Genomic DNA, 22,356 nt, shown 5'->3' on the forward strand with positions numbered 1-22,356 from the left:
TTTTTCATTAGTTGGAGGTTTCTTTGTGCCATCCAATTCAGTGTAATATGCATGTGTAAGAATAAGGAAAGTATGTAATCTATCATGAGAAAAATGTAACATTTCCATACCGTGGAGCTCTGAATCCGGCTGTTTTAACTTCTTTTCCTCTGGGACACACTCTGTCCTCTGTCTGCCCTTCAGTCCTTTCATCTGGAATCTTCGGCTTCGATGAGTTCCTTGTCTTAGACTGAACATTGGCTGGTTCTTTGCTTCCAGAGACTCCAGTAAATAGCCTCTCTGGTGCGTCCGATGTTGGCGTAACAGCATCGCTGTCTCCACTCAGTGGTTTATCTGCATCCTCAAACACAGAGTCTGAATGTGAGCCATGATCCGATTGGCCCTCAACGTCATGGCCACTTTTATGGCTTAAGTCGTAGATTTCGTTTGCTATTAAGCTGTCGCTTCTCTGGGAGTCTTTATTTTGGTGTCCATCTCGGGTCGGTTGTGGGAACCCGTTGCTGTCTCTTTCCTTGCCCACACCAGGTCTCCTTTCTTTTAGTGGAACATCAAAATAATGGCTGCGGCTTTCCAAGCTATTGTTATCCCTGCTTGTTTTATCTCCTTCATCTGAGTCATGAGCAGAGGAGGAGTAAGACGGTCTTACTCTGGCAGATCCTGAAACCGTTGTTGGAGGTTTTGGCGGTAGCAAGTCATCCTTTGGATTTGCCTCCTTCTCCTTGGTACTATAGGCACCCCGAAAGCTTCCTGATCTTTCAGGTTTTGCATAACCCCAAGCTTTTCCTTTGCGAAGTTTGATGGCCTTACCTCTCCTGCATAAGGGCAAAGTTCTGGTCTTACAAATCCCGTGCATCTCCAAGTACCTCTGTTTGGTATCAACCCCTCCATCAGGTCCTCCTCTGGGCTCCAAAAGCTCCACATAATCCCCATCCATCTGAGGCTGCCTCGCAGTCCGCCCAAGGCCGTCTTCACTGCGCCGCCGTCTGATGGCAGGGTCCGAGCCCATGCAGTTTGGTGGTAGACTGTCATCATCTTCATCGTCCCAGGACCAGGAGTCCATGTCTCCTGAGGAGGAGCCACCCCACCCTCCGAGGCTGCTGCCCCCCTCACTGGAAAGGTGGCTGGAACCCAGGCCAAGCTCCTCAGAAGGGTCATGGAGGAACTTTGGGTAGACTATTTCCTTCCACGGCACTCTTACCACGCCATCGCATGTGCTGACCAGACAGGTGTCGAGTCCCCCTCCAACTAAGCAAAAGATGGCAAAGGATGGAGTTCAAACAAAAATTGTATTTAAAAAAGTGCCTCTAGTTTAAGTTATGCTACGAAACAACCTAATCTGATTCTATATTTTTAGATTCCAGGAGGTAAAAAATGAACTGGAGAAATGTAAATATTACTTCAGATAAACTGAGCATAACTTAGTCATTGCTTAATGTTTACACAGAGAATCTAAATTATAAGCCTGAATAATTTATTCCAAACAAACTATAACATTGATTCACTGGTTTAGTTGGTTGTTTGGTTTATTCATAGGTCATAAACTGTCACAACAAACAGTCGTTTTTTTATTGTTAAGGTTTCTCTTACAAAGGCTCTTCTGTTATTTCTAGGCCTGCTAGAGTATGATCAGTGTTGAAGTGTTTTGGCTGCTATAGGTTGCAAAATTTCTCTTTCAGGAAGTTCACAGTCACTTCAAACAAAGCCAAAGGGATAAGTGTTTTCCAATCCTTGGCTCAATGGATGCATGTCCACTTAAGATGGAGAACGATTGTGACCTGGATAATAACTGGCTTCCATGCTGTTCTGAACAATCAGGCTCAGTTCTGCAGACTCACTTATACAATTATAATTTGTTTCATGGCTTATTAAGTATAATTTTGTGAGCACAAACTACAAAACAGCGCAACTTGCAGATGCGTTGCCTTGAAAATGATTGTCTTTTCTCTTTAAAAGAAAAAGCATAACTGGATTTTGAAATGCTGAATATCAACAAAATGCTAAACTCTGTATTTAACGATCTCAAAACATGAAAATCAAGAGGGAAAAATAGCTTTGTAGCTGAGTGTTGCTTCCTCTTTTAATTAACTATGTCAGTCAGACAGATACGACCAATCGAGAAAGTTTACCTTCTCTCTTGTGACCCCGTTCTTTGTTGATGCTGTGGAGCCACTCAGAGGTGAACACCAGGGGATGCTGTGACTCGGGCACCAAGATTTCTTGCACGGTACGACCCCCTGGTGCCAGACATTTTAGGGCCAGTCGTGGGCAGCGAGTAGAAAAGGGCACCACCTGCAGGTAGAAGTCATTACTGCGCAGGAGCCTCCAGTCCAAGGTGGAGAGCTGAACGACCACTTTCTCTCCCAGGCAGAGGGGCCAGCCGGAGTGAAGGAACAAGCATCCCAAATACTGAGACTGGGAGATAATAGGGCATATAGATTAGCGAGAGACAAAAAAAAATTATTTACAAAATGTATATTTTGTGAACCAAGTCTTTAATTTGAACATCATCAGAGTCATTTATTCATTAATACAGTCTGTAAGTCTGAAACATAATGGTTATTTTCATAAACATTCTCGGAAGTTATGAAAACTACATAACTTCCAAATTTTACCTGGTAAAATGTTACCAATTTTTACCTAATTTTACCCGGTGCTTTTCCAAAATTTACCTGGTACTTTTCAGGAAAGTAATCGGTGAGGTCTGGATTGACAACCAGGATGGTTCAGAAAAGTAATCAGTACATTCTATTAAAGAGCAGCTTTTAATTCAAAAGAAAACATAACTTTTTAATCAACTCACAATACAGCCTGGATCCTGAATGTATTCACTAAGTTCAACAAAGGTGCCCAAACATTCCAAGAAAAGTCCATGAAAATACTTTGTTAGTTCCAGAAACTAAGTACTGAGAAAATACCAAATGTAAAATGACATTATAAAACAGCCTGAATATACCCAGTAAATTCCAGAATAGTACTCATTAAGTTTTGGGAAACAACCCCGTAATAATACTTGAAAAAGTTTGAGGAAAGTATTTCAAATTTTCCAGAAAAGTAACAAGCATGGTAAATAAAAGTTTCAGTTTCCAGGAAAGTAACATGTAAGTTTTAGGAAAAATAGCAGAAAAAGAACCCAGTAATGTCTGGAAAGTACAGATAAAGCTCAGAGATAAAACCTAATAAGTTCCATGAAAGTTCTGGAAAGTAACCTCTAAATACCAGATTGATACGAGCTGTTTTATCCCTCTGCCACAATCTTAGACCCCCATCTCATGAGAGGCAGGGGTGAGTTTCTACCTGCTTTGCTTTAACTTAGCCACTCTGACAAACTGAATTTCTAGAACCTATCCCGCACTGGACAGTAACAAGGTTGATCAACTGGCCTAATGTTTGTACCAAAGAAAACCTTATGACTCATGTGACCTTTCCGATTTGTACAACTGCTTTGATGAATTGAGACAATGGGGAGAACTGTGGAGAACTGTGAGTCAGACAACAAGCTACAGGTGACCAACTCAACACAAAGCCCCCTGGCTCATAGGAGGAAAATACGAGTAGACAAAGCAGTATGAGAGAAGAACATTTGTTTAACTCAATTAGGGTAAAAAAGACTCTTTACCTGGAAAGACTTTAAGAATTTGGGCAAAGAATGGAGGCCTGCAGAGGCCTTCCACTGCTATTACTGGATTGATCTATTACAGTAATGCTCCCTAATGAAAGAAGTAACTCGAGCTCAATGAATGCTGTGTCAGATCTAGATCTCAGCTCGTAAAGCCTGAACTCAGCTTCACTATTCTCAGTCACGTCTAAAACACTGACCTGGTGCGGCTCCCTTCCCTCCAGACACAAGAGACGTGATCACATTAAATTCTTTCCTCCACCTCTCCTCCATGTTTCCTACTCTTACCTCGCTGCCCTTTATTTAATTTCTTCCTCTTATGCCTTTCTTTTGTCTCTTTCTGAGTCTTTTCTCCAGCTCAGGGCAAGCTTCAGGCAAGTAGAAGGCTAATGTATTTCAGAGCTGGGCATTAGCATAATAAACAAGTCCACATTCTGAAACTTTCTGTGTCCTGCGGTCCTCTCCACCCACTTTTCACTCAATGTACGCCTGTGTCTGCGCCTTCTCCCCCCTGCTACCCCCAGCTCCCACTTTACAAAATTTCTCAATCACACCACTATGGTCTGCAAAATACATCTTCCCCCATTTTTTTCAACCACTCAACACAAGCACAGTGAATGAAGGTCATGTTCATTCCCTCCATTCTCTCGTCCAAAGCCCCACCGCCGCTGTGCGAGTTCCTCCTTCTCTCACAGCAGTAACCCAATCACATATGGAAGGAATTATTGTCATGACTCAGAGTCTGACTCCCGTCCCAGGCAACTCCACTCAGCGACAATGAAAACATCGCTCGCTCACGGCCCCTGCATGCGGACGTGTATATTACCGAGAGTCTAGAGAGGAAAACTCTACAGAGAAATGCGAGAAAGCTGATGCACGAACCCTTGAACTGGAGCCCATCAGTTGTTTTGCCTTTGAGTGTCTCACAAAGTAAAATGAAAGAGCTGCTAAATTTAAGCGTCAGAGTTTTGTTTGAGCATGTAGCGCTTATCATTTGTTTGGCTAGTGCAATCCCGAATTTGCTCGATTTAGACAAATTTCGCAAATGGTTGTCTTTAACATAGTGTTTTACTTTTAGGGTTAAAGGCCAGGGGTCAATTGAAGTGTTGAATTAAAAAGCAAAATATCACACTTATGCTTCATTTTTCTGCATGTTGGTCATTTATATCTTTTCTGTGTGAAACGTCTTAATCGGCGAATTTAAAACATTTTCTTACGGTCTTGTCCTCACAAAAAAAAGTTCTTCAAAAGTTCTCATCATTCTTTCAAAACCACAAAACATGATCCAAATTTATAGTAACTAACACTGGCCTGTATGTGACGCTGCACTGCAGTCAATTAAATAAAAATAAGACCAAAGAAGAAGGTAATCTGTTTTAGTTTTTTACATGAAAATATAGCTATAGACTCTCCTGTATTGGAACACAATGCTTTGTGTTCCAATAAGTATTGTCTCTGGTCTTTCATTTTGTTTGTTGGATTTGTTTGGATGCAAATTTGGGATGGTGAAAAATCGTTTGTCTAGTGACATGGTCAAGCATGTGTTAGACTGAAAATACTTGCAAACGGTATGTCAACGGCTAATGCTTATAATTGCTTTTAAAGGTTTTTCTGGCGTAGGAAGTGTACTTTGTCTCAAATTACCACAAATAATATAACTTTGGTCTAAACACGAGGGAATTAGAAGATATTTCTGGTAATAGGTTTGGTTAGACTCATACTCCTGGCAGACTTAGAATCAAAATTATTTTAATCCCACCCAAAAACTTTAGTTTTGCTAAGAAACGAGACGGCCATTTCTCAAAATAAAATACAGAAATATAAAAGGAGATACTGTTTGAGAAACTAAACATCGGTTTTGATTTTCATTTTCACTGATCCACAGAAAAATCCCTATTATCGTGACAGTATTCTCATAAATTCTGACCATGTTTCTGCTGGTATTTTTACCAGTTGTATTTGGTGATAAGTTCAAAGTCTTTGAAGCTGGAAGGCTTCCTCAACATCAACCTATTTTTTCTCTTCTTCCACTGATTCATGATCAGATTGAGGTCAGGATGCTAGTTTAGCCGCTCCAAAACTTTATTACTGAAGAAACATTAATAAAAAAATAAAAAAATATTCCTTTATGCCTTAATCTACCAGGAGTATGAATTATGTTGTCCCTAATTAGTGTAAGGATGCCTTTAAGTTGTAGATTGAGGTGTCAAAATGTTACTATTTTGCGTCTCTTTAAAGTTGTCTTGATCTTTGAATTTAACTTACTCAGACAGCTGCATCATGTTGCGATACTTTGTAACCATTTTGTTTTTGTATCAATCATTTGCTTCTTCTTGTACTTGTATCACTTCTACATTGCTTTTTTAATCACATACCGTGTTTGAGGTCTTTCTTACTTCAATTGTACAGATTATCAAATTGTTTCACGTTTTCTCTCTCTCTTTAGTCTTGTCTTGCATCGCCTTTCATTCTTTTTTTGCAATGCATTTTGTTTTTGTCACTCTCTTGACCATTTTGTTGTGCTTTTGGTAGTTTCAGTTCTTCAGCTTTTCAACCTTTGACCCATCGGATACATGGTCAGTTGGTCCATTTGGTAACTCATCCCTTTGTCTGCCTGTAAATCCTAAAACATAAGGTGAGGTATTTCTCTATAGGCCTACGTACTGGATTCAAACTTCAATGAGCAAGAAATGTGTTTTAAATATTTACGGTGCACAGGCCTTCACTTTAGAACTCAATAATAACCTGAAGATCAGATTAGAAGTTAGCAGAAGAAGAAAAAACCCAATAAGGCATCGTCCTTCAGAATTTGAGTAGATGTGTCTCCTATCTCAGCTTACATGAACTTGACCTCATGTTAATCCTCATGAAGAAAACATAAATCTCGACTTGGATGTGTCTAAGCCGACTTTAAATACTCTATTTATTTCTCTAAACTCAGCTGAACGACCTGCGACCTCTATAAAGCTTAAGACTCGATTTGCTTTGACGACTCGAGGTTCGACTTGGACCGACTGGTCAATCGCCTGTCCCCAGGGGCGCGAGCGTAAACATCGCCGGAGGACAACTTTCACCAGAGGATTCAAGAAGCTGACACATTTCCCATAGCAGACTTCTTGCCTGTGACAGCAGATTCTGCTTCTGATTATGTGGCGCTGTGGGTGTTCTCGCTAAGCAGCGCGCTTGCACTTTGGAACTCACACAGGCATGCTGCTGAAGCTTGTGCAGGAGATGCTTGGCAGGTACGAAATAGTCCAGGAGGTAGCGTAGGCTGTCGTGTTGATAGGTTGACTCCAGGACCGAGAAGACCTGCAGAAACAATGGAGGATCAGAAAAGAAATAGACAAAAAAGAAAAAAAAAATACTAAGGTTAAAAACTAGATATGAGTATTTGGTATTATTTGGTCCAATTTTGTTTTAATGTTATAACCACATTATAACATTATAATTTTTTCTTTTTTTTTTTTTTTTTTTTTAGAAGGGCTGCACAGTGGCGCAGTTGGTAGAGCTGTCGCCTTGCAGCAAGAAGGTTCTGGGTTCGATTCCCGGCCCCGGTCTTTCTGCATGGAGTTTGCATGTTCTCCCTGTGCATGCGTGGGTTTTCTCCGGGTTCTCCGGTTTCCTCCCACAGTCCAAAAACATGACTGTCAGGTTAATTGGCCTTTCCAAATTGCCCCTAGGTGTGAGTGTGTGTGTGCATGGTTGTTTGTCCTGTGTGTCTTTGTGTTGCCCTGCGACAGACTGGCAACCTGTCCAGGGTGTACCCCGCCTCTCGCCCGGAACGTGAGCTGGAGATCGGCACCAGCACCCCTCCCGACCCCACTGAGGGACAAGGGTGAAGGAAAATGGATGGATGGATGTTTTTTTTTTTACATTTTTCACCAGTACAAGTATAAGAAGCATGCTGGGCATTTGCATTTTGCCTCCTGCGGCAACAGATTGCAATACTACCTGTAATTACAGTTGCAGGTCTTTCAGAGTATTTCTCTACCAGCGTTTCTCATCTAGAGACCAAACTGTTTTTCCCATCTGTCTTTGCTAAATGGATCCCGACCAGTTAGACTTGATGGTAAGCGTCTGGGAACATCAATTTTCAAATATTGCTTCCTATTCTCATATGGGTGTAGGAGTGAACATTGACTGTGCCCCTCTAACAGAGGTAGATCTACACCTCTTTTCAAGGTTTACATCCTTTGCATGTAAACCTGTTTTTCTTAAAACACTATACTCCATTTCACTCCGTCAAGTCCGACCCTGCTTTTATTTTGGGGTATGCAAGCAAAAGTATATGAAAAACAATTCACATCACACTTTTTAGAATAAATTTTGTCAACAAAATTAACTAAAAACCTTATAAGGTCATAATTACCCACTACTATTTGTTAGACAATACATACAACATAGATAAGTTTAAGTCTCAGGCAATCCTGAAACAAAGGAAAGGTTGAAGGGGTGTCAATACCCTAAAAGCCGTGGGTCATTATTGTCATCGATTTGGCTTTGTGTGGGAAAGCTCTGAGACCGTGACCTGAGATCACATCAACAAAACTGCCATTTCGTCCATGGTAACAAAGAAAACTGGTTGGAAACAAAGCAATTACTGAAGTTCTAACCGATATAGTCTGAAGTACACTCATTTTCTATGGGAAAATGAGAGCAATTGTGACTGAAATTTTGCAGGTCTAAAAACTGAAAATCCACAACAAATCTGAATCACCCTCGGTTACAACTTCCAGATGTCTAAAAGTGTCTTCTGCTTCCAATAATACGCCAATATAAACATCATGGACACGTCCAGTCATCATCCTGTTGAGGAAGGAGACTGAGTCTGGATCCCTAGTATCAACATGTTTTGGTGTGAAACATGCCTCTCAATCCAAGAAGAAGAAGAGCGCACGACCTTGCGACGATACTGACTTTAGCTGGTGAGAGAGTTTCTATCCACAGGGAAGCAAATCCTGCACCCACATGGGCTGGAAGGCCACTTAGGAAGGAAGAGGTCATCAATCCAAAGGCAACATCACAAGCTGGTTGACAGATGGCATCATGGGGAAAGAATAGTGAAGCAACATCTCAAGACATCACCCATGAAGCTAAAGCTAAAGCTTGGGTTTTCCTACTGTGCAATGCCACCAGGTTGGCTACAGAGTAGCCACAAAGGTAATGTTTGCAAATGGCACATCACAGAGCCCTGACTTTAGTTTCATTTACAATATCATCTGTGGGCAAAACTTTAAGGAAGGTGTTATATGAGATATGTAGTTCACAAACTAACTGTCACAACAGCTCTGTCAGAAGGAATAGGCTATACTTCAAGCAATCTTTTGAGAGGTACATGTGGAAAATGTATAACCTAGGTCATTCAGCAATTCTACCTTTTGGTTAAGTTTTGGTTGAGTGCTCCTTCTCTAACCCTCTCATTAACCGAGTTGTATGAACTTTTGGAAACTTGTAGCCTTGCAATAAATGTACAGCGAGTGCTTTTCATTTTACCTGAGAGAGGAGGGGTGGTGCCGTGCTCTCGAACGGCGGATAAAGTGACGAGAGCGCCCCCTGCACGCAGTCCTCCATTGCCTCCGAACCCTAAGAGACACAGACAGTGAGGAAAGGGTTAATAATCCCAAAGTGGACCACTTGATTGGACTCTCACGTCTGGGTTCGAGTCCTGCTGAACAGCCGGCTCCTCTCCCTCGATGCTGACACCCACACATATTAATATACACAGATACGCCGCTTTCAGCTTCCTGTTGTAAGATCTGGGGAGTGTCAAACATTTCCCCCGCCGGCCAGTGACCCCCCCCCCCTCTTCCACCCCCCCTCTCCTGCCCTTAGTTCAAAACAAAGTGCAAACTCCCCCGACAGATGCAGACGCGCGCGCATCTGAGAACACGGCTCCGGCGAAGCACGAGGACCTCGCTGTTTATTTTTCTGCTTGTGCTGTTGGCATGGCAACCTGTAACTTTTTTTTTCTTCCTCCCCTCACATTTCCCCTTAGACATTCAGTCTGTTTCTCTCCGTGTTTTCCTACGCTCCCTCCTCCAATACCCAAATCAACCTCCCCTCCACCCCAATGCGGCGCTGAACCTCGCCTCGACAAGCCTTTCTGTCATCTGACAACAATTACGTCTGGATTCTCCATACACTGGGCCGAACAATTACAACGAACGAAAGGGGATAGATCGAAAGCGGTCGTAAAAGACGAAACAAAGAGAGCAGGGTCTGTGGAAAAAAAGACGAGTGGCGAGTGAGAGACGGCCAGGAATGAATGAGCTGGAAGCGGTGTGTGTGTGTGTGTGTGTGTGGGGGGGGGGGTTTATGGCAGAGGAACCGGGTTCAGGAGCAGGAAGAATTATTCTCTGGGTTTTGTTTTGTGTACATAGACGAAACGCGGTTAGCCACTCTGGAGGGCAGAATGAGCTATATAAACAGGAAAGTATTTGAAAGAGGTCGGAGTTTTTTAATGTGGCTACCTTCTTGTCCAACTTTTGACAGATAGGTATTGAGAAAATAGAGCCGAGAGTTCAGGTTCAAACAAATGTCACGTGCAGTTTCCAGTTGTGTCTGAACAGAAATCCCAAGCTCAGGAAGTAGAAAGGCGCTGGATAAAAGTTAGAAATTTGTTTTTGCAAAAGTTGCTTAGACTCCATTTACTGCCGATAATTAGCTAAACTACCAGCTTGTATGGAAAGCAAATGGCAGCAATTAACAGCGGACCGGTGCTGGGCTCAGAGAAGCTAACAGTTAAACTTACGTAAGTGTTGGTGGACAACAGGGATTAGTTTTCCAGATGCAAATACGATTATTACTTTGGGTCCTGGTGAACAAAACTTCAGTAAACTAATGTGTGAAACTAGACACTTAATTCTTAACTTTTCAAACCAAATAAGAGAAAGGAAAAAAACTCCCTTCACTTGAAAAAAAAAACATACAGATTGGCCACAAATGTCATTGTATTTTATTGGAATTTTTGCTGCAGTTTTAGCTTTTGGGGTCAGATTGGATGGAAAATCTTCAGTGAACTAATCTCAGTCTGAGTCATCAACCGGCCATTGAATAAATAAAAAAATATTCAAAGGAAAATACTTTGCCATGGTCTGTAGTCAAAATCCAGGTGTCAAAATCAAGGTGTAAATATAATTGAAATTCTGCCCCTTTAGAGACCTTGAGAGAAATGAATGTCTGCCAACATTAATAAACTGGAGCAACAGAAAGAAAAATGTGCCACAATTTCTTCACAGCAACGTTAGCGACTAATAGTTTTTCTCAAGAATTTTGCCTTGACATTTTTTTGCCCCTACCCGTTAACTTGCATTCCTTTTCCGAACCAATTTGAGTTGTTAGTGTTCACATGCCTGTGCACACGAGTTTCTACAAATGTTTAGATTCAAAAATGTAACTTGTCTGTTTACGTGCAATGGTTGCAATAATGGAGAAGGAATAAGATTGATTAAAGCTGCTTTTAGCAACACAGCAACGAGGCGTATCATTGAGTATGCAATAATATGTCACGAATGTAAATTTTAAAACCTCTTGTCGTTCATTGTCAAAGCTACCCAAGAACTCAATTTGCTAGAGACATGAAAAGATCCTCAAGTAAAACCTGGTAAAAATCTGCTCAAATAAAGACTTATTGAAGTTTTCAAGCAATTAGTACCATCAAAGCATCAAATATCCCCAAAAAAGATGACAGTATAGTTTAGTGTCGAAAATGTCACCATTTCTAATACTTTTGTGTGGAGTGTCTTGCAAACGTGTTCATATCCTTTCGTAAGAAAAAAGTGAAAGGGAAAAGAACTTCCTCATAAAAATCTGGAAACTATGATGTTCTTTTTGCATTTAGCCCCCGTGAGTCAGCGCTTTGTAGAAGCACCTTTCTTTGCTGCTGAAGCTTCAGATCTTGTGGGTTATGTCTTAACCATCTTTGTACTTCTAAAAACGGATATTGTTGCCCAGTGCGCTTTATGGCATAGCACGAGATCGGTCAGAATGGGTAAGCAGCATCTGTGAAAATCAAGTTTCGAAAAGCCACAGTCTTAAATTTGTCGTTCTAGCCAACTTCTTGCAGATGAAAAGTGGAGCAAGCCAGTGAAATATTTGCTTTTACAAGCTCTCACCTCCTCAACCTTGGCGATGGGGAAACTGGTTATGTTGGATTAATATTATTTCAGTATGGACGGAACTGTGAATACCGTGTCCGCTCTTGTAAACGTCAACCTGACGGGAAACATTTTATCGCTTTGTCCCGTTTCTCTCCACCACTGTTATTTGTAGCGTGCGTATGCGTGTGTGTGTGTGTGTATGTGCTGCAAAGTGCTCCTACAGTTACAAGTTTGCAAGAAGAATAAGAAGAAGGCTTGAAAAAGCTGCTTTTACTCAAGATTCCATTTTTTATGAGACTGAAAGCGGTTTAAAACCAATGTTGGAAGAAATCCGCTGAAGCATCAAATAAACTGGATGTAAGGGATGAAGATAACTGGCAAAACATCAAACCTGTGAGTAAATGTGAGTTGGAGAAGTTTAAAAAAAGAAGCAAAAACAGCCGCAGACTTGCAAAAAAAAAAAAAGATTGAGAGAAGCAGACAAATTTTCAGTGAGTGAGAGCTCAGACAGAAAGAAAAAAGGAGGAGGCTGACCAGCGGGAGAGATCGATGGGAAACGAGAGCAGCGGTAACCATGATGGGAACCAGATGTACCAGAAGGACACGAGGAAGAGCAACGGATCTGAGAGGACTTTGCAAAATGTGGAGCTGATAGAGGAGGACAAGATTAGAGGACGATTTGGGGGGAAAAATGGAGAAGAAAAAGGGAGAAAAACAGACAAAGGGAAATGAGGACAAAGAAAAGTAAAGCAGTCGAGCCTGACAGTGATTTCCTCTCCTAAATTAGCTTTTGTAATCTAACCTAACCTATAGTGGGTCTTGCAGCCAGACTGCTTGAGGTTACTAAATGGCACCGCCAAGTGAAATCCAGCTAAGATAATAATACTGTCTTGATTTCTTCTGTAGAACAAACACCATATGGAGTTGGTGATGATTGTGGTCGAGTCGCTCTTCGTTTCATGAATGTTTTTGAGTTAGCGAAGTTGAACTTCATCTAGTTTGATCAATGCTGCATTCTCGAAATTTTGGTTCACTGGGCACAGCTTTTTTTTTTGGTACTGAGAGGTCACACTTTTTAAACTTTGACCCGAGCAGAACCTTGCGGGAACAGACAGTTTCTGTTGATAGCAGGAGGGAGTTGTGGTGCGGATATAGCCAGAGAGAGATAAGCGGCTCTCAAAGTGTGCCCAATTAGTTAAGTGCTCACTTTTGGTATCTCTTCTTCTTATTATTATTCTTATTCTTATTATTCTTATTCTTATTATTATTATTAAAAATCCACCTTCAAGAATGAGTAAAATGTATCTTTATACAGTTATAATCAGTTTCACATGGAGGCTTTTAACTGCTGAAGCTTGTACCCACATTCAGGAGCGGTCTCTCGTTTTATTGAGAAACTTTCCTATGAAAACGAGAAAATAGTTTTTTATTTTGACAAAACTAATTTTATGTCTCGTTATAATGAGAAACTTTTACTTGACTACGCCTCTAATATGACAAGTCATGATTATGACTTGCATAAAAAGACACATGAGCTCCTTCTTCTCACCTTGTTTCCTCTAGAAAACATCTAAAAAGAGCAGCAGATGTTGCTGTTTTACTGTTGCGTTATGTTTCTTTTTTAAAAAGTAGATATTTTGTTTTTTTATGTGACATAAACCTCGGTATAACAAGTATTGTAAATCTCGTTAAAATGAGAATGTTTTCTCATTATGACATGAAAGTAATTCAAATTTCTAAGCAAAACATGTATGTGTAAATATAAAGTTACAAAGTTCTTAATTGTCTGCATGATGATATGCAGCTGCCAGGATATGAACCAGTTCCCAGCATTTTGTGTTTTATGACACAAATTGTTATGACTCTCTGCTAAATATCTTTTTCTCCTATCAACACAGTCTCACAGGCACAAAGGCGTTGTTTTCCCCTCGGATGCTTCCCACTTGTTGATTTCTTTTGAACATTGCTGTATTCCCATGTGCATTTTCTCTTTTTTCCTCCAACTAAATCCCCCCCTCTTCCCTTTTTGCTCTAATTTGCTGATCCTCTACAAACTCCCAGGGGAATCATCTGTTTTTAGCGTTTTACATGCTCCATTTTTTCCCAAATTGCTATCTTTGTTGGTTGTTTGGTTACGAGGAGATAAGTCATGTGGAAACATTGGTTTATCGGGGCATTTCCGCCCGTTAATAACGGGGCTAAAAGCAAACGGCGAGCTCCAAACGGATATCAGCAGCCGAAGCTTGATAAACTAATCCGCAACGGTGACGTTTGCGTCACTGTTGACTATTTCATTGCGTTGAGAAGATAAAGGATGATGAAGAGGTGGAATAGATGTGACGTGAAACACCAACAAGATTGGGATTGCTGAGCAGGAATGTACCCATCCTTGCTATGCCGCATGCACTGCGTTCTGGACAATTGCAGGAAACTCACGCTAGTGTGAGATTCCTGTGACTGACAACGCTGATTCTGATCGCGTCTGGTTTGTTATCTCCAGCCAGAGCTGTTTGCTTTAGCTTTCATTAGGCCAAATTAGGCGGTCCGCTGGCTGAAATCAAGGGCTGGTACATAACCTCTAGTTACAAAATCTTTCCAGACAGCAGCAATGGAAATACCCTCTGCCACATATTCTTGGCAAAGGAGTGTCAATGTTTGAACGGCTGTATAGCTGTGTGTATGTGTGCAGCAGAGGAGCTTGATGGTAAATTTTAACACCTACGTGTATATGAGCTAAGTTTCTATCATTTGCATCTATAGTGCCTCGTAAAAGTATTGACACTCCGGGAATCCTTTCACGCTTTGTGACGTTGCGACCTGTACGGCAGACCAAGACAAAGTGGTACATCATTGGCCGATTGCTAGAAAAGCATGTGTGGTTCTTAAGATGTGAAAAGTGAGATGTGGAATTTTGCTCAGGATCCTTGAGTCAGTACTTTTAGCAGCAGCGTTCATCGCATTTCCAGCTGAAGCACTTCCAGGAAATGTCTCTACCAGAGAATGCCTGTGTTGTCTTCGCACCGTCGTACTTGGCATTATAGTTCAAACTCAGTCAATTTGGATGAAGACGATCTTTGAATGTCTTGCCACAATTTCTTAATTGGATTTATGTCTGGGCTTTGACTAGGCCACTCTAACATATGGACATAATACGATCTAAACAATTTCATTGTATCTCTGGCTCTATGTTTAAGGGTTGTTCTCCTCCATCCATTTTCACATTGCCTCTAACCTGCTGGGAAAAAAAGCATCCCCAAAGCATAATGCAGCCACTGCCATGTTTCATCATGACAACGCTGCGTGCTTTCTTCATTTTCATTTTTCACATATTTTCTGTTTGCAAAAGTCGACTTTAGGCAGGATTTCTAACAACTTTCTTCCAGCTGTGACTTTCTTCCCATCGCTCTTCCGTACATCTGAGGAGTCAACGACTTGCATTTGTTTTATTTGTCGTGTCAGCAGATTATCCCACCTGAGCTGTGGATCTCTGCAGCTCCTCCAGAGGCACAGTTACCTAGCAAACCCCTGATGTCTTCACAGAGCAAATGCATTTAAAAAGTGGAGCTCCATTTTAGGGCTGTTGTAAACGAATATTTTAGTAATCGAGTAATCTATCGATTATTCTTACGATTAATCGAGTAATCGGATAAAAAAAATTATAAAATGAAATATTGGTAAATTTGGCATAATACCGGTGTTACTATCAGATATCAATATCAGTCCAATTTTTCATATTTGAGCATCCCTAACAGTTGCTTTTTTGTAGTTTAGAAAACTAACCTGTAACAATAATAGCTCACTTTCTAAGTTAACCAGAAGAAAAGTTATAGAAAAATCTGAAATTATATTGAATTTAATAACAAAGAGGCAGGCTCACAAATATGCTTATAAAAAATGTCTACAATCCAGCTTTTAGTTTATGTATTCATCTTCAGTGAGTTTAATAGATTAATTAAACTCACCTTGCCACCTAACCTGTCACGCTTTGGGTTTGAAAATACGGGAAATGCCGCCTGGAGTGGGAGGAGAGGGCGAATGAAGAACGTAAGATGGGGTGGAGGGGAGGAAATAGACCAGCGGACTGACGAACCGTTAGACCGGGGGACGAACACGGGGGGAAGCAATACGGGATATTTACGACACCTTCACTGGTCACACTCAGAAACTCATCTACCAGCCATGTACGATGCGCTCCGCCACCCGTTTCTTCAGACCGGGATATGAAATCTATTGTGCGGTTCGTCGGTAAAGCTACATTTACACGGTAAGCATCAGCTACTCAGCCGCCCGCCCTGTTCAGGCTATCCGCTCACCTCAGTGCTCTTCCCGCCGTTCGCTTTCAACCAGCAGCCCCGGAGGAGAAATGCTGCCGTACTCCAGGCATTCCCCCAGTCATTTTAAGGATGCTTATTGGTTCCCCAAAAACGATAAAAAGTCGGGCATTATCATCAATCAATAAAATCCCCATGGGCCAATCTTGAAGATTGGACTTTATGCCGCTGAGACTTAGCTTTTGTCAACAACTCAGAGGCGGAAGTGAGAGCTCCGCGCAACGCAAATTGAGTCCCGGCCGGAACACGGTGCGCTAACTAATAAAACATAAATTAACGAAGCTTCGAGGCAGGTAAATTTTCCTCGAGGAATTTTAGTAATCGAGGTACTCGAATCATTCGAGGAATCGTTTCAGCCCTACTCCATTTACTAACAAGGTGGCTCTTGAGGGTAAATGGCGGCCATTGTTTTTATCTAGGCGATATGTGGAAAATACATGCCACACTTTTCAGATTTTTATTTTATTTCTTAGCATTCTGACTTGCAATTATTCATTGCTTTCCTTTTTTTGTCTATTACAGGGACTCTTCAAACCTTTAAATAGAAATTACATAGAATCAACTAATGTTTTTAAGTACATATATAATAAGAAATGCTGAGTTTCAGTATTAACTCCTCTGTTACCATGGTATAATTGCAGTGAATTTTCACAACAGGTGATTCTTTGTCTTGTCTTCAGATTGTAAAAAAACAAACAAAAAAACAAAACAAAGTTTCACATATTTCTGTATTTTAAAACCTAAAAATAGAAATAAAACACATTTTTTAAAAATAAAATTACACCAAAATTCCGATAGATATATTTATCTTTTTTTTTTTTTTCTTTTCAAAATTTGACCTTAACGTTTGTGGCTCTGGACGGGTTTCATTTAAATGGAGGGAGGTTGCAGACAGCTCCTCCGTTGTACGCTATCCCATTGAAAACACATTGAAGTTTGGGGTCAAACTGCAACTTTTTCTCCTGCTAAAGCTTCCCAGTCCTAGGCAGTGATGGAGGGGAAGAAACTACGGAGCACATGTTCTTCCCTCTCCTCAGACCATGCCATCCCTTGTTCCCTTTCCCTCCGCCCCTCTCTATTTCTCCTTGCTCCACTGTGGAAAATGCGGCATCACCGAAACCACCGTTGCAACCGTCCAAGACTCCAAAAATAAAAAAAGTAACCCTGCCCTGCCGCTTTTATTCTTCCCTCTTCTCCCTCTCTTTCTGATTTTGTTTCTCTTCCTCTCCATGCCAAACAGCTCCACCCAGCATGGCACACAGAAGCTGGAACAAGAGCTCAGTCCTTGTGTCGTTTCTCTCTTTTCTCTCTCTCTCTTGGATTCATTCTCTGTTCATTTGTACATGCATAATTCTGCCATCACCCCATCTGTCTTTCTGACCATTAGTGGGTGGAGGAGGGAATGTGAGCATTATCCCAATGGATGCAACAGAGAGCGCTCTTTTGCGCTCCTGTGCGAGTTGAGCCACAAAACGTCACCAACGTCACGCAACTGAAGTCGTGTCATAATTTACAGCCTGTGGGAATTTATTGTCCCGTGAGCTGAGGGTTGGATCTGCTTGAACAATGCAACCCTGCCTGACATACAGCTGAAAAAAGGAGAAACGCTAACAAGGTCCACTGTAGGAAGTTGGAAGGAAGTTCCCCCTGTTATAGCAAAAACTTCAATATATTTTAGTAGAAATTTCCCAAAATCTGGATTTTACGTGGGGTGTCAGAGGAGAAGGGGCTACCTATTTCATTGCATGCCACACCTTTCAGATTTATTTTTCAAAAACGTGTGTGATTTTGCCTTCTGTTTCACATCTATCTGCTGTTTTGTGCCGGTTTATTACAAAAATCTGAACTAATTAGTGAATTTGGGGGTTTTAGAGTTAATGTGGAAAAGTTCAAGCACTATATTTAAGGCAGTTATAATTACTTTACATGACTGCAACAAAAAAAAAAAAAAAAAAAAAAGGGAACTTGCGCCTCCATGCAGAGACGCTCATAAAGCTCGGGGACTTACCATGACTTCAGTCAGGAATTCCTACATAGTCCTCAGCTCCTTTTCCTGGCTCTGCTTCCTCTCCGCATTCTCCACCAAACTTTCTTCTCTCGCTCATCATCCGCCCCTCATCGCCTCTCCTTCATCAGATGCTTTTCCAGTTTTAAATGTTTCCCCTTTTTTACAAAAAAAAGAGGAAAATGTAAATAAATAAAGGTCTTCAGCATGTGAAGAGAAAAAAGTTACATGTCCTCCTCTGTTGTCCTCCACGGTCTGCGCTGGATTTCCCAGAGTGGGAATGTCCAGCCTTCATTTTCATTTCCCCTCCCCTCTCCTCTTCTCTCCGACTGCCCCGGCAGTTACACCCCCCTCCCACCACCTTCCAGCCCCCACGCCCCTCCTCTCACCTAACAGAAGCACCACAGTCCGTCTCCACTCTCAAACTTTCCACTTTTTTCCCTCCCTCTTCACTAACTTTAATGAATAGACAATGAAAACCCCACCCAGCCCGAGACTCCAAAGAAAAGAAACCTCCGCTGTTTTATTATCACGCTCTGTTGATGTGATTGCGTGCTCTTTCCTCCTATTGGGAGGATGTAATTAGGCTTCAAAAGGAGCCTATTTCTGCACCAAACAGCTCCAAACTTCACGACCAAACGTGTTTGTAATGTAAGCTGTTATATCCAGAAAATACTACATACACTGTAAAACAAAACCAAGAGATATAGCCATGTTTAACACTTAAAAAAATAGGAATTTTGGCTGTTCATTGTAAACGTCCAACACCTCATTTGTTCAAATTCATTTTTTTCTTTTCAAACTTGCCTCTTATCTTTCAATCATCTCAACTGGGCATACATTGGATCTTAGCTTAACCTAGTGTTTAGCATGGAAGCAAACTGCCAAGCATGGTGGTGAAGGGGTGATGATTTGGGCTCATCAGCACAACAATGATAAAGACAACAGCTGAAAAGAAGATTAGATGTTGCAAGGGCCCAGTCAAATTCCAGTCCTAAACATGTTCGGATTGTCGAGAAATCTGTTTTAGATGCATGTCTTCAAACTGCAATAAACTGAAAGAATGTGGTAAAAACAAACAAAACAAAAAAAGATTTAAAAAGGACAGTTTTTTTTTTAATTTTGTTCAAAGAAAAATGAACAGGTGCTCCAGCTCCCCCTAGAGTCTGTCAGTGTACATCGCTGGCCTGATAAAATGTTGAATGATTTCACTGAACTGCATTCCAGAACTGCACAGCATTCTGGGGCATGTAGGCAGACGGCAGGCTTTGGCCACTCAACCTCTCACAGCCCGTCTAAGACTGGTGGCTTCAACTCACTCTCTCATGTGTTACCTAGCAACAACCTGTTGAGCAACATGAGCAGCAGCAGTTTCATGTTGCCCCCAACATACTCAAGTATACTCTGCCCCTTGGAGGTCAGTGCGCACTCGAGAGGGACTCAAACCGGACGTTCTATGGACACGTCCCCACAAAGGTCAATGTTTTACAACTGCCAACGCATACTCAGTGACACACTGATCCACATGTGAACTGCTCGGCGGGAAGCAGGGTTTACATTGAGTTGTTTTGTATGCAACACCGAGCTGACATTGTTGAGCGTAACCAGTCGTCGTTACACGCAGCATGACTGGCGCTCTCTGTGTGTGCTAAAAGGTGTGCGGAGGCTACAATGGTGGAGACAAAATTAGGCCAAGTGCCCAACTAGCTCATCAGATTTTCTAGCATCCATTTTGATTTTGGGAAATAAAAGAATTTGTCATGACTTGACTATGAAATCTCAACCATGCGCCGACAGTGAAGTGGTCCAGAGAATGTGTATATGCACTACACCTGAGTATGTAGGAGCAGTTTCATGTTTTGCCTCCATGCCCCCATAATTATTTCATAATTATTTTCAAAAAAAAGATCGGAGTGGAGTGAAAATAGGTTTGCAATAGTGGATAAAAGAGGAATGGTCCCAGTTTAATCATGTGTCGCTCTGAGTTTATGCTTATACGTGCAACTTGTTGCAGTCCACGGTTCTGTTTCTGATTTGCTAGTTGCTTGAGTGTGCTGACTCAGCTTCATATGCTCCCTTTTCTTCCTGCCAGATTGTTTGTGGCTTTTGGTGTCAGAGTTCCAGCACTGTTAAGTTCATGTGTCAAGTGTGTGGTTTTTTTTCTCTTTTTTTTTTTTGTTTGTTTCATCAACTCGGTCTATAAGCCTCTGTTGAATCGAGTTCATGTATCCAGTGGCCGACTGTTTTCATCCTACTTGGAAGTGGTGGATTTTGTCTCTCTGCCTACTTCTCCTCTCTAACCAGCCCTGGCAGCAACCCTTCATCACTATTGCCAAAACTCACCCTGCCATCATTTTCTTTCTCGTCAGTTTTTCCCTAACCATTACCTCCACTCCTCCTTTGCGATAATCAACTGCCAAATTGTTCTCTACGATCTGACAATCACTTTTCATGCTCCAGAGGATCTTGGTCTGAGTCAATGGAGCGAAAGCAGACAAAGTACCTGCTGCACGTTGTTTATTAGTCACTGTTTCTCTCTCCTTAGAATCTTGTTGCAGAGATGAGAGAAAGCACTGACTTCTTATTCATCAAAAGTCATTCCGTAATAAACTTTGGAAACCTTTCGGGTTGTGTGGAAGTGTGTCAGTTGACTGGATTTAAGATATTTTAAAAAGAATGGGCAAAATTTCTAACCTGTAGATGAGCAAAGCGTGTAGAGATATACTCCAAAAGCCCTGCAGCTGTCATGCAGTGAAAGGCGGATCTACAAAGAGAATGTTTTATTAGCTCTGTCTTGTTTTTGTCTGCGATTAGTAGATTTAAAGCGCGCAAACTTAGAATTTTGCTTTTTCAGACAGCTCACAGTTCAACAGTTTGGCCAGAAAATTGATTGATTTTCACCGACTCTGCCCACCCAGTCTGACTAATCATCATCAATTTTATGAAAAATAATGTGCAACAAGCAGAGGAGTTGAAGCATCTTGTTCACAAGTGATTGAAAAGAAGATGGACTGACAGATTGGGGCTTTGTCTGCAGTAATGAAGGCACTGCTCCAGTCTGCTGTGGTGAAGAAAGATTTGAACCAAAAAGCAAATCTCTTGATCTGCATGAGTATCTTCGTTTTGAACCTCACCCGTGGTCATTAGATTTGAATCATGGCTGAAGAAGTGGCTGAAATGACTTTCCTCCAGATGGTGACTGGACTCAGCCTGAGGCGAGGGGTGGAGCTATGTCCTCTGGGAGGAACTCAAAGTAGAGGCACTACTACTCTGCATTGAAAGCAGTCAGTTGAGGTGGTTCGGACAGCTGATCAGGATGGCCGTTGGTGGTTTTCTGGGCACGTCTCAATGGGAGGAGACCCTGGGGAAGACCCAAAACCTGCTGGAGGGATTATAGGTCTTGTCTTGTGCTGGAATGTCTCCGGAATAAGCTGAAGGATGTCGCTGTGGAGAGGAATGTTTGAGTTTCCCTTCTGAAACTGTTGTATCTGTGATGCGATCTCAGATAAATGGAAGATGGGTGAATGTATACGTGTAGATGGACGGATGGATGGATAGACAATAGTTTCAGTCTTCAGAAGTGCAACGCTGGTTGAAGCATACCCCCAAAAACTTGTTTCTTCAAAGGTGAATCTACAAACTACTTTTATGATTTTTATTTTTTAATCTTTAAACTTTAAGGAGCACTGTGTGCTACAATTTCAACTTATACAGTTAGACATGTTCTACACTAGTGGTGGACATAATAATAGTCGTAATATTAAAATAATAATTCAGAGTTTTGGTCCTGATAGCTGAGCAGAGTCGAAAAATACATCCTTCTTTTACCGCTAACTCCTGAGCTACACTATAATGCCATCAGTGTTTCTGGTAAGCTGTAGCTAAAGGTTCAGCTCAGACACATCCAACTCAAAGAAGTCGCAGAATAACAACACTTATTGTGGGCAAAAGTGACAGATAAATCAATTCTTTTTTCATGTAAACCATATGTTTCCCCTTCTAATGCCTCCCTGGGCAACTGCCCACATGGGGCCATATCCAAAATCACCAATCTGCAGTATCTATCCCCTCAGTTCACATTGAATAGTTTGCAACTCTGGTCAAATCTTTCTATATTTAGGTTAACTACCTGTTTTCAACAAAGTGTAATATCTGTTTCACATCCTTCGTCATACCTCCTTTATACCAGCCAGCTGAAATTTCTGCACTCTATAAAGCATTGATGTGTGAATAATGGCAAACATCCATGTAGTTCCAGAGCTATTGTCAGAGTTGTTTTTCTAAAAAGGAGACCAACCAATGGGT

At 41.4% G+C, this 22,356-nt stretch overlaps 1 protein-coding gene across 2 annotated transcripts in view; it reads right to left on the reverse strand.

The window, feature by feature from the left end:
* The window catches only part of arhgef40 (Rho guanine nucleotide exchange factor 40), a 49,046-nt gene extending 30,712 nt beyond the window's left edge, over positions 1-18,334 (reverse strand). For both annotated transcript variants that reach the window (XM_014985553.2, XM_088015167.1), the window contains exons 1-5: positions 18,055-18,334; positions 9,110-9,199; positions 6,818-6,925; positions 2,127-2,412; positions 111-1,245 (exon numbers count right to left, since the gene is read on the reverse strand). In XM_014985553.2, the coding sequence (XP_014841039.2) occupies positions 111-1,245; positions 2,127-2,412; positions 6,818-6,925; positions 9,110-9,199; positions 18,055-18,057 (1,622 nt within the window). In that variant the 5' untranslated portion in view covers positions 18,058-18,334. The remainder of the gene's footprint in view (positions 1-110; positions 1,246-2,126; positions 2,413-6,817; positions 6,926-9,109; positions 9,200-18,054) is intronic.
* Positions 18,335-22,356: the final 4,022 nt, after the last annotated feature.

This window comes from Poecilia mexicana, unplaced genomic scaffold (genome assembly GCF_051168715.1).
Source record: "Poecilia mexicana isolate PSO_F unplaced genomic scaffold, ASM5116871v1 scaffold_18, whole genome shotgun sequence".
Lineage (NCBI taxonomy): Eukaryota > Metazoa > Chordata > Actinopteri > Cyprinodontiformes > Poeciliidae > Poecilia > Poecilia mexicana.